We start from the raw sequence: 12,562 nt of genomic DNA, 5'->3' as shown, positions 1-12,562 counted from the left end.
ACACATCAAACAACAATTACATTGTTCTACTTTACATTACTCGCCTCTTGCTCTGTCTGACTTCCAACTGTATCAATGAAAAAATTGCAGATGCTGTAAATTCGAGCCCTTCTAACTGGAACAGCAGATTCATATCCAATTGGCACAAACTTCAGGAAAAACTGAAATATGTGACACAATGCTCCTATTATCTTCTCAGAATGCAGAAGCCTGAGTGTATCAGCTTCAAAAATTGCATGGATCTTCTCCAATAATAGATTTAGATAGATGGATTCAATGTTCTTATGGGCATGAGCTTCAAAAGGAAAGAGAACTCTCACTAACATAAAGAGTGGTTCCTCATATAGCTCCAACTGCACAGTGTCCACTTCTTTAATGGACTGTAACAGTCCAAAAAAAACATAGAAGAAATTGCTAGCTAGTTGTTCAGGAGGTCCTCCTAGATGGACCAGTTCTGTTATAAAAGTCATGCTCCATGCTTTCGTTTTTGGACTACCATACTCCAACAGAGAACACCCTATTCCCCAAAGGGTGATGTCCCGTCGTTGAAAAAACACATCAGAAGCTATATTAGTAAGAATTTTTATCAGGGTAACTTCCAAGCATTCCACATTACTCATGCCCATCAGCTGTAATGGGACAGCACTTAAATAACTCAGATGTATATTCCCGTTGCTTGAGAATCTGTTCACAACAACAGGCCAGCTCAATGAATCTCCCTGTAGGGGTCCAGTCACATTCCTTTCATGGAGTAAAATGAGATCTTGAAGAAGATGCAGCAATTCTCTTGTCAGCAAGTCAAACATGGCACAGTTCTTGAGTTTAAAAAGAGATAGCAGAGAACAAATGACATTACAGATGTTCTCATGTAAAATGAGGCAGTTTGGACAGGCAGCAATCCTCAAAAGCCTGGCAATGATCCATTTAGTAAATTCTGGACAAAAAAACACAACACAAAGGAATGTTATCACATATACTGCATTCCATGAACACAAACTTGGGAGTAAGTACTACTGAATATGGGGACTTATTTATGAGTAAACCTGTACAAGAACAAGCTGCAATTTTTTGTATAACTCACAAAAATAAGCAAGCACTATCAAAGTGACTCTGTTTAACAAAGAATTTCAGCAACATTGTAAATCTTTATCAAATGCATTAAATACCTTGCATTTCACATTCACATTAGAAAATAAGCTGTTAGATGCACTGTGCACTTTAAAAATATTTAAGGATTTGAAGATATAATCAGAAAACTCATGAATGTGAAATGTGAGGCATTTAGGACAATTGATAATTAATACAACCATCCCTGGTAAAGTGCAACTAACTGCAGAAAACTGCAGTGGGAAACTGCAGAACTAAGGGTATGCATGAGAGTCTACTTTAGCTAAAAGTTGACCTTACGGGTATGTCAGGTAAATTTCAGCATCCCAAAGATATCCAGGTTTTCTCAAGAAATTCAAGATGCCTCTGCCACACACACACAATCCCAGATATACCTGAGAATTCCTGTTGTTACTGTTGTTATGTGCGAAGTCGTGTCCGACCCATCGCGACCCCATGGACAATGATCCTCCAGGCCTTCCTGTCCTCTACCATTCCCCGGAGTCCATTTAAGTTTGCACCTACTGCTTCAGTGACTCCATCCAGCCACCTCATTCTCTGTCGTCCCCTTCTTCTTTTGCCCTCAATCGCTCCCAGCATTAGGCTCTTCTCCAGGGAGTCCTTCCTTCTCATGAGGTGGCCAAAATATTTGAGTTTCATCTTCAGGATCTGGCCTTCTAAAGAGCAGTCAGGGCTGATCTCCTCTAGGACTGACCGGTTTGTTCGCCTTGCAGTCCAAGGGACTCGCAAGAGTCTTCTCCAGCACCAGAGTTCAAAAGCCTCAATTCTTTGACGCTCGGCCTTCCTTATGGTCCAACTTTCGCAGCCATACATTGCAACTGGGAAGACCATAGCCTTGACTAAACGTACTTTTGTTGGCAGGGTGATGTCTCTGCTTTTTAGGATGCTGTCTAGATTTGCCATAGCTTTCCTCCCCAGGAGCAAGCATCTTTTAATTTCTTTGCTGCAGTCCCCATCTGCAGTGATCTTGGAGCCCAGGAAAATAAAATCTGTCACTATCTCCATTTCTTCCCCTTCTATTTGCCAGGAATTGAGAGGGCCGGATGCCATGATCTTTGTTTTCTTGATGTTGAGTTTCAAGCCAACTTGAAAATTTGTTGAGTTTCAAGCCAACTTGAGAATTCCTAGCCAGATCCAAAAACAGCAGATGGAACAGAAATATCAGCTGTTTGGCTGGCTTCTACTGCTGCCCCTATAAAGTTTAGAAGGACTGCAGAAGACATCACAAGGATGACTTGTGCCAGTGGAGAGCAGACGGTTCCTTCCAGATTGGATTGGGGCTATCTGACTGTAGGCCAGAGACAATACTTAATCTGTTCTTTTCTATAAATTTACATAGTTTATGGCTATAGTAGCATATCAAATATTTATATTATATCAAATATATCAAATATAGTAGCATATCAAATATTTTATTTACAATATGCAGTCTTGCTCCTGCAATTCAAAGATGACAACTAAGGAAAGGTAAACAACATAAACAGTAATTTTCAGATTCAGCATTCATAAATTAGTTGTGGACCAGCCAAGCACAGCAGAGCAAAGAGGTGCCTGTCTCTATTGGGTAGGAGGCAGCCTTGCGCCAGCTCACAGAGTCACCCCCATTCCACAGCCAAGTGACACTGCAAGAGGAGGCAGTCTGAGGGGCCTGGTTTACAAACTCTGATACCTAGAAATGCCTCCATGTGCCAGCAATCAGGACAAAATTTCATTTCAGATTCTTCTGAGGGTTCTATTTTTGGCACTATTTAATTTATGCACAAAAGTATGCCGATAGGTGCTGGGATTCAATTGAAAGTTTTTGTTGCTGCTGTTTTCTGTGTTTTCTTTAAAACACAATTTGGAATGTTGGCACTATAGAAATTCTCTGCTGTTTCTTTCTACCCATCAGAGGAGAAGCAGGACCTGTCCCTGTTCCCAGTCCTAGCAGATACTCCTGGTGAGGTAGATGCCTCAGATGGATGCCAACAAGAGCCTTTACCAGCACCAGCAAAGACTTCAAGCCAAGAGGCTCCAACATGGACCTGCCCACTGCTAAAGCATTCCCCAAGAATAGAGAATATGAGCTAGGCAGAGACAAGTACAAGGATGTGTGCTTAGAAGCCCTTCTGCTTAAGAAGCACCAGGTGAAATCAGTAAGTCCCTACAGAATCTGAGCCTGGGACCTGCTATTCTTCAAAAAAAGAGGAACTGACTCTGCTTGTGATATGAACCTAATACTGGACCCATACATGGAAGCTTTCTGCAGTGAAGCTAGCATGGGATCGGCTTATTGAATCTTGCCTTTAGACCTGTCTGTAAAACCCTGCCTGCCAGGTATTGTTGCTGTGAAACTGTGTTGCCCCGGCTTTCCCTCCTGCTTGGTAAGTAAGAATAATTCTGAGTTTAAAGTTATATATGCTGGGAGAATCATTTTTCCTGATTCCCTAACACAAGCTGAAAGGATGCATGCAAAAGCATGTGATCACTTAACTCACTGTCAAAGTCCAGAGCTAAGTAGTTGAAGAGCAGCAAATTGACCTTCAAGACCAATTGCTCAAATACGAGAAGACAGGCAGCAGAAGCAATCTGCAGCATAGACAGACCACAGTAGCCAGAAGCATGGCACCATCTTTCCCTGAAATGGACTCAAGCAGCAGCCAGCTGCTTTTAATCTTCTTTGCCCATGGTCTGAAAGTTATGGACTTTCAGATAATTGTCCTGATTGAATAGTTAGAGCACCCACTAATGTGTGATTGTCTAGGAGATTTGCCTCACACCCCAGTCCTTCCCATTGCCCAGCAAACCTGTTCAAACGGATGGGGGGGGGGGGCTGAGATCCAGCTGCATACCATTTATTGCAAAGAAATCCAAATATCCAGGAAAAAGGGTTAAACTTACCAATACAGTCAGACCCTGTTTCATTCTGCTGATGGGTTCCTGTTAGGTTGATAAATATAAGTGGGGATGATTTCATTATGTGAAGAATAAAATCAAGCAACATTAGAGAACTGGGCTGAGATTCAGTTTTCTTCATCAGTTCCAGAGCCACTGAAAAAGAAGGATACACACTAGACCGTTATAATTGCACAGATGATTTCTCATTTCAAAGCAAGTACACTTGGGCACCAATTCTGGAAACCAACACCTTTGTGAATGTAGGACTTTCATGCAACTTTCTTTTTACCAAATATTTTATTCAAATATTTTATTATCGTCTATCTTTCTCACAGCAGATTATCTTATTAGAAAACAATATAAAACGCTAGTAAAATATAAAAGTATATTACAAAGCTAAATAAAAATGAGATAAAAACAAGATATCCAACAAATAATTCAATATTTCTTAACTGCCTGATTTTTTCAGGCACTTAAACTATAACTCAATTAAACCTGAAACCTGATTATCAGTAACCACTCAAATGACTGGGTAATATGTACATTCTGCTTACTTTCCAGTAGTAAATGAACTCTGGTCAGAATTTCTGAGTTGCCTTAGTCAGATCAATAACATTCTGACATTAAGAAAAATATGGATGATGTGCATTCAATGATTCCCAGCATGGCACCCATGGGCATCATGCCATATGTTGATATTTTTCCTGGTGCTCACTTTCTTCCAGAAAGCACAGGCTTCCTGTACTTAATTGGAGAAGAATGTCCTTTGGAAGAACCCAGAAGAATCTTTTGTGTCTTCAGGGACCAACAATTCAGAAACAGCTGTTTTCATGCAGCCAGCTGGGTGACCTTGGGCTTGTCACAGTCCTGTTCTTGTAGAGCAGTCCTGTCAGGGCTCTCTCAGCCTCCCCTATCTCACAGGGTGACTGTTGTGGGGAGAAGAGAAGATGATTGTAAGCAGCTTTGAGACTCCTTCTAGTAGTGAAAAACAGGGTATAAAAACCAGCTCTTCTTTAAAAAAATAAATGTCATTTTTTAAACATGCTTATTCAGTCAGAGGGACTATCCATTTGGTAATTCATTCACCTGTCGAGAAATTCAGGGATAGGACAATGGGAATTTACCTTTTTTAGCTTTTCAACATTTGGCAAGTAGCTCCATTTTACTTACCAACATCTACATCCATAAGTATCCGGTCAATGAACTGACAGAGTATTTGTCTTGGCTTCTGCACAACAGTATTATATTCCTCTGGACTAGCACTGGAATTAAAATAATTTTAGTAATATTTGTGCTTCAACTTGAACATATTATTTTTTTTGAAATTAAAGGCTTAAAACACTGCACAATAAGTATTTAAAAGTGTTTACTTGACTTATACTTCAACTTCCTCTCTAATGGGGATGAAAAATGGTTTACATCAACCATTCTCAAATATTTTGGGGGCCACCACCTTTTCAGGAGCTCTTCTTAGGTTCCAGGGCCCCCTGCAGTAGGCAGGATATTTGTGCAAACACTGGCAGGGACTCATGGGAATTGTAGTCCATTAACATCTGGAGGACCACAGGTTGACTACCCCTGCCTTAGATAACTGTAGCAACCACTTCTAGAACTCTCTTACTCACCTAAACACCCACCAGATGTGGATAAAATTGGCCCCAATTGTCCCTATTAGTCCCTTGGTATATTTTTGCTAATGGAGATTGGTGCCACTAATATGGCGTCTTTATTACATTTTCTTTGGCAGAAAGGTTTACAGAGAAATTAAAAACACTTAACACTGATGCCCAAAGTTTGAGTTTACTGGGGCTTTCAAGTCTTTTATGCCTAGAGTTTTAAAAATGTTTTCTGGCCTTTACTATCAACACTGAACAGTATATCTTAGAATATACTCCTTTCACTGTTTATCGCTAAATTTTTAGAACTTGTCAATTGGGTTATCTTCACAGAGATAATGAAACCAAAATGATATTTCTGCAAATGTAACACCTGTTTGCATATCAGAGATTAAAGATTTATAATCAGAAACTTTCAGATTTTCCCAGATGTAGAACATTTCTATGCTACCTCTTCAGAATCCTGTTTGAGGCAGCTTGCAATTCAAAAACGGACAGTAAATCACCAAGCCATATAAAAAAAAATACTGTGTGTAATCTGGTCATTCTGTCAAAAAGCCTATTACAGAACTAGAAAATGTTTGTTTCCCCAAAATCACACATAAGATTAGGCTTGCTGACATGAGAACCAGCTTGGTGTAGTGAGTCTAGAATCAGAAAGGCCCAGGTCAGAATCCCCGCTCAAGATCCAACCAGGTTGATTTAAAAACGATTGTTGCTCTCCGGAAGAACTTCATAAGAGATTACTGAATCAAATTCAAAGCACGGCACCTCCCAAGATTTAACAGCGACCTGTGATTCCTAACTTACTCTAACATTTCACATATCTCAATTTTTACGGTTGTTAATTTGTTCCATACATTTCCTCCTGCATTAGATCTGCCGGAAAGTGTCCAGCACCTCATCCTGCACACGAAGGGCGGTGCGGGGGTTTCTCTCAGATACACTTGATCTTCTACTTGCAGGGGATTTTCAGGCGGGGGAGAAGTCAACAATGACACTCGCTGCAGCATCTGGGGGTTGTGCCACCTCGTTTTCATGGCATGCAGACCAGACTTCGCTCTTAGGGGCAATTATAGTTCCCTAGAAGTGCGAGAAAGGGCCTCTACGCGTGCAGAGAGGCTAGCAGCGAAGGCACCCGCACGCCAAGTTAAGCCCATTAATCTCTGCATGCAACGCTCTCTCCTCGCCTCTCTCTCCACAGAGGCCTGGCGGGGCATGCCACCGAGGGGCGCCTTTTCTTAAACCTACCTGCCCAGCTCCCTGAGGGCTGGAATCATGGAGGCCATCTCCAGCCCCTGGTCCGCCATTCTGACTATCGGCGCCCTCTCGATGCCTCTCCCGCCAACTCACTTTCGACTTCGCGCTTCTCTCCGCCCAGTCTCTCAACTAGCGGAAACCGGAGACCTCGGACGGTGGCTGGCGAGGGCCAAACGAGACGCGTTATCGTTCTCTTCCTGGCTTTCGCAGTAACCCCGGGTGCTGCGTTTGGACTTCGTTGACTGCAGTTAGGCATAGGAACAGATGGAAGGGCGGGTGGGGGAGGGGAAATAGCAAGGGAAACAAACATATTTAGGCAACGTACCAAATTTCGTTATATAACTTGAGACAATAAGCTGCCCGATGTTATGAGCATTGTATTTGCTCGGATACTTCCCTCACCTACATTTCACCAAGAACCAATGAATAATCAGAGTTTCCAGGAGTTCTGCAGCGTCGTTGACAAACCACGATGCAGAAACTAAGACAAGCTTCTCTTCGTTAGAAATAGGAAACAGTAAAAACAAAAACATTGTTCTCAAGCCATCAGCCTCTGACAGATTTCAAGTTTGAGGCCGTTTCGGTGTTTACACCTTCTTGCACCAGAGGCCCCGTCCTTCCATTGCCAGATGTGCGGAGGAGAATATGGATCATGGTTAGGCAACATGCCCAGATGGCCCTCTGCACCTCAGCAGCTACCCCCACCTGGGCTGTTCTTTCATGTTTCAAGGGTGGCTGATGTTAAAAAGGTCTCAGAGAACGACATAAAGAGAAGAAACAGAAAATGACACTTCCTGCATCACTTCTTAACATAACTACCTACTGAATAGGCTTATTAAAGGCAACTATCTGATCTGAAAGGAAAGAATTATAAGTCACCAGCTGTAGATGGGACTGTGGCATGCTGTTAGAGACCCCAGCTGGGAGATGACCAGCAGGCAAGACCAAGTACCTCAAATTCATATGTATATATGTATATGTATATACGAGCTCCCAGAGGAGATCAGGGCCCTGACGGAGCTTAAACAGTTCCGCAGGGCCTGCAAAAAGGAGCTCCTCCATCAGGCATTTGGCCGAGACCAGACATAATCTACAGCGACCAAGGGCCCCTGCTCCCCCCCACCCCCCCTCAGAATTCAATCAATAAGCCACCCCCCTCAGAATCCCATCAACAAGCCCTGGACCTGTTTGTATCACAACTGTTTACTGTTATACTGTGTTGTGTTTGGTTGCAATTGTTGGTTTTGATGTACATGTTCTACAGACTGTTTTATGTAAGGTTCTTTGTTATAATGTAAACTGCCCTGAGCCTCCGGGGAGGGCGGTATAGAAGTATGATAAATAAATAAAATAAATAAATATACATACATTGTGATTTATTGTGAGGAGACATTATGTAACATTGTACTCTTGTGACTTTTCAGATTTTGTGTGCAGAAGATGCCATGTAATATTGTATATTTTTTCTGACTTTTCATAACATTATATGATCCTTTGATAATTTATAGAGCATACTGTATTTGATAATAGTTTTGTAGTGTTGTATATTGTTATTAAAAACTATATGTATACTTTTTTCAGTTTGTATAGTTTTATGAATTTGAGGTTCTTTGTGGTTTGCATATTACCCTTTTTGAATTTTTCCAAAAGGTCCTGGTTTTTTTTGTTACTCCTTAAGACCAAGTATGAGCCTCTTGTTCTCAAGCCATCAGCCTCTGACAGATTTCAAGTTTGAGGCCGTTTCGGTGTTTACACCTTCTTGCACCAGAGGCCCCGTCCTTCCGCAGAGTGGTAAGGTAGCAGACATGCAGTCTGAAGCTCTGCCCATGAGGCTGGGAGTTCAATCCCAGCAGCTGGCTCAAGGTTGACTCAGCCTTCCATCCGTCCGAGGTCGGTAAAATGAGTACACAGCTTGCTGGGGGGGGGGGGGGAAGGTAATGACTGGGGAAGGCACTGGCAAACCACCCTGTATTGAGTCTGCCATGAAAACGCTAAAGAACATCACCCCAAGGGTCAGACATGACACGGTGCTTGCACAGGGGATACCTTTATCTTTACCTTTATGACCAAGTACCTGGCATTCTGATAAAGAGAAGGCAAGAGGAACCCTGATCAAAGGTTTGACTAATAGAGACATTTGATGCGGACAGCAAAAGCAGTATGGTCCAGGTTAGAGAGACTTTTTGTTAATTCCTCTCTCAGCATTAAAATGCCAAAGAAAGGGGACTTGCATGACCACTTAGATGAAGTGTTTAATATATGAAGATAGGAAAGAGACTCCAAGTGTGGCAAATGGAAGGTCTGTGGCCTCTGGGGAGGGCTGTATATAAATATAATAGTTAGAGAGAGAGAGAGAGAGAGAGAGAGAGAGAGAGAGAGAGAGATAAAAGGGATAGACTCAGGAATTTTAAAATGCAAGCTTCCAAGTGGCCAAATTAAAGAGGTTCTCATTAAAAATTGCGTATATTGTGCCACAACAAACAAACAACCTGATTTCACTAAGAGTACTTGCTGAAAGAGTGATGGTGACATCATTTGGTGCAAAATGTTTCATAACACAGAGGGGAATTTATTGCAACTAGAACAGTGCAGGTGGATTTGTAAGTTTTAGACACAAGTAGGGACAATGCAAACCTCACTGAGTGTTGTAATCATAATGTTCCTGGTTATGGCATAGATTTCTTGAACCCTGGTTGAATGCAACCCTAAACCTGCCCAAGTGCTAAAGTAATCTTCTGAGGCCAAGCTTCTTTGAGATTAGGTAGGTGGTGACCTGAGAGAGGGTCTTAAACAATGGAACACTCTCTCCTAGGATATTTTTCTTTCTTTTTTTTGTCACTGTCTTCCTCCAGTAGATGAAGGCTTTTTCCCCCCTCTGGTTTTCTCTCCATCCTACCCTATGTGTAAATTATTGTTTTTTTTCCTGTGCTTTTAATATGTATTTTAGTTTTAGTGTTAACTGTTTTTATGATGTGTTCCTATAAATCTTGTTAAAACTGTTAGCTAGCTTCCTTGGTGGCCCTGATGAGGCAGAAAGACAAGGTATGAATGTTGTGAGTTAAATAAATAATCCACCTCACTGGATTCTTGTGAGGATAAAATGAAGAAGAATGGTATAAGCCACTTTGGAGAGAAAGACAGGGTATAACTTACATATATAAATAAACACATTGTAATGAAACAGCAATTTAGAGTAACAATGTGAATGTAGGCAAAACTGTAGTTCTATGCACACTTACTTAGAAGTAAGCCTCACTGAACACAATGGGTCTTACCTATGAGTAGACATGTTTATGTTTGTGCCGCAAATTATAGAAATGGTTAGAGTGTCGGACCCAGGTTTGAATCTCTACTCTTCCATGAAAGCTTGCTGGGCCAGTCACATGCTCTAAGACTAGCCCACCTCACAGAGTTGTTGTGAGGATAAAATGGAGGAGAAACAAATGATGTAAGATGCATTTGCTCCTCACTGGGGAGAAAGGAGGGATATAAATGAAGCAAATAAATTATTTATTTATTTAACCATTTAGAGACCACCACTCATGACAAGTTGTCTTCTGGTGGTTCACAAATATAAATAAAATACAATAAAACCGCCATAAAAACCCCAACAACTTCAACAGCAGAAACAGGGTTGTGAGTGTTCTGCATAGTGCAGGAGGTTGGACTAGATTACCCAAGACCAGGTGGGGGGGAGCTGTTAAATTTAAATTAAATTAGAATTAGGATTATAACAAAGTACTTAAAAAGGTGATGTATCAAGATTGCAAATACTTTCCCTGTCCCTTATTTCAGAGATCCTGGACTGAACTTGTATTAATCAGTTACTGCTATAGCTTTATATTGTTCCTGACTCAGTAATACAAGTCCACTGCTGTTGATGTACAAATAGACAAATTCTGAACCTGCCCATTTGGAAGTAAATATAGTTAGGAAAAAATTAAGTATTTTAAGTGCCTCAGTGGGTCTGAGCTAAGATTGCCAACTTCCAGGTGGGGCTTGGAGATCTTCTTGGATTACAGTTGCTCTCCAGTCTACAGATCAGTTATCCAAAACAAAATGGCTGCTTTGGATGGTGAACTCTATGGCATGCTCTGCTGACATCCCTTCTTTCCCCAAATCTGCCCTGCCCAGGCCCCATCTCCCAAATTTCCCAGAATTTTCTAACCTGAAGTTGGCAACCAAAGGACTGAAAATATATTCACAGCAGTATCACTATATAATTTATGATGGTAGCATTATGCCCCCCCTATTGACTTTAAAGGATAAATTAATAGGGAAAATTTGATTCCTCTTGGTTAGATGTTATCTACTTGTGAAATTGAAACAACAGATATATGGTGCTGTGTTCTGTGTGTCAATATTATTAGAACATATAACAAAAGGTATAACACCAAGTCTCTGATGCCAGGATTATATATAATTTATTTATTGGATGTAACTCACATCCTGCGATACATTTCAGAAAAGACAATGCGATCCTACCATGTATACTTGCTGTCAAGTAAAACTGAGTTTAGTATGATTTACTCTCCGGGAACTGGACCCAGGGGATTGCTGCCTTTTGCATTTTAAATCCTGCGGACTGAGAGATTAAATGTACAAAACAGCCTCCCCAAAGACTCACAGCAGCCTAGTTCCCAGCTCTTAGTTTCCCGGAATCAATTACATTTTTTTAACACTGACAATCGCTGGAATTTGATCCTTCTACCGACAGCCCTCGCATCTCCTCCTAGCCCCTTTGCAGAGTGCGTTCCGATCTGAACCCGCCTCCTGCCTCCAGGAACGCAAGCCAATTGATTTCTACAGCTGCCACTCAAGCAGAGCAGCGACTGCCAGTCTTCTGCAGGTGTCCTGGACTGTGCAGCTCCTACTGGAATCTGCCCTGGCGTTGGGGCTGCAGTTAGATCTGACTTCCAGCGGCAGCTCAGGAAGAGCAGCAGGCAGGTGAAAGGAACCCTTCGGACACCGGGCTCTTTTGCAGGTATTTTTGGGAAGGGGGAAGAAAATAAGCATCTGCTTGGTATCCTGTATTCCCTTCAATCACCAAACTGATTTTAAAATAGCTTAAAACTTCTGTGGATTGGCAGCTCAGTTTTGCTACTTTTTGTTTAACGTTTTCCGTTATCGGTGGCTGTTGAAGTAAACTAGCATTGCTATTCCCCCCAAAATACTAATGTGGATAAGATCTGTAAAAAAATATTTTGAAGTGCAAAGCTGCCGGTGCTCCCTTTCATAACTAATTTCCTAGGAGCTGATAATGTATGAGAAGTAATGCCATCTTCTTTCCTTGTTGGTTATTTTCAGAACAGAAAGTGCTCTGAGATATTGGTGTGTTCTGTGTGGATGGGATATTGTAACAGGGAAAAAAAACGATGTGTATGGTTGCAGTGTTCTCTGCCAGAAATACAGAAGGGAAGAAATGGAATAGGTGTCAAACTAAGCTTTACATGCCTGATGGAAAAATATAGCCATTGTATTTGTTTCATGTAGTAAAAAATAGCTTACTTGCATTGTTTGTTATCAAACGCTGGGAAAGAAAACTGAAACACAATTCTCTGTGTAAGTGCTGTTTCAGCTTTCAATGCTTCACCAGAAAGGTGGCTTCATTGTGGCCCGCTTTCTCAACTGATGTTTTTGTGATAATTGTCAGCAATTTCTTTCATAACTAGCCACACCCA

At 41.5% G+C, this 12,562-nt stretch overlaps 2 protein-coding genes across 2 annotated transcripts in view; one reads left to right on the top strand and one right to left on the bottom strand.

Moving 5' to 3' along the window:
• ATR (ATR checkpoint kinase) overlaps window positions 1–7,029 on the bottom strand; it is a 51,686-nt gene extending 44,657 nt beyond the window's left edge. Inside the window, exons 1-4 of the mRNA XM_077348770.1 lie at window positions 6,873–7,029; window positions 5,176–5,267; window positions 4,009–4,158; window positions 45–934 (exon numbers count right to left, since the gene is read on the bottom strand). Of these exons, the coding sequence (XP_077204885.1) occupies window positions 45–934; window positions 4,009–4,158; window positions 5,176–5,267; window positions 6,873–6,931 (1,191 nt within the window). The 5' untranslated portion in view covers window positions 6,932–7,029. The remainder of the gene's footprint in view (window positions 1–44; window positions 935–4,008; window positions 4,159–5,175; window positions 5,268–6,872) is intronic.
• Window positions 7,030–11,719: 4,690 nt separating this feature from the next.
• The window catches only part of PLS1 (plastin 1), a 52,154-nt gene continuing 51,311 nt past the window's right edge, over window positions 11,720–12,562 (top strand). The window contains exon 1 of the mRNA XM_077348766.1: window positions 11,720–11,865. The gene's annotated coding sequence lies outside the window, so the exon portion shown is untranslated. The remainder of the gene's footprint in view (window positions 11,866–12,562) is intronic.

This window comes from Paroedura picta, chromosome 8, assembly GCF_049243985.1.
Source record: "Paroedura picta isolate Pp20150507F chromosome 8, Ppicta_v3.0, whole genome shotgun sequence".
NCBI classification, from domain to species: Eukaryota; Metazoa; Chordata; class Lepidosauria; order Squamata; family Gekkonidae; genus Paroedura; species Paroedura picta.
The sequence above is the reverse complement of the archived record's forward strand: the minus strand, read 5'-3'. Positions and strand labels throughout refer to the sequence as shown.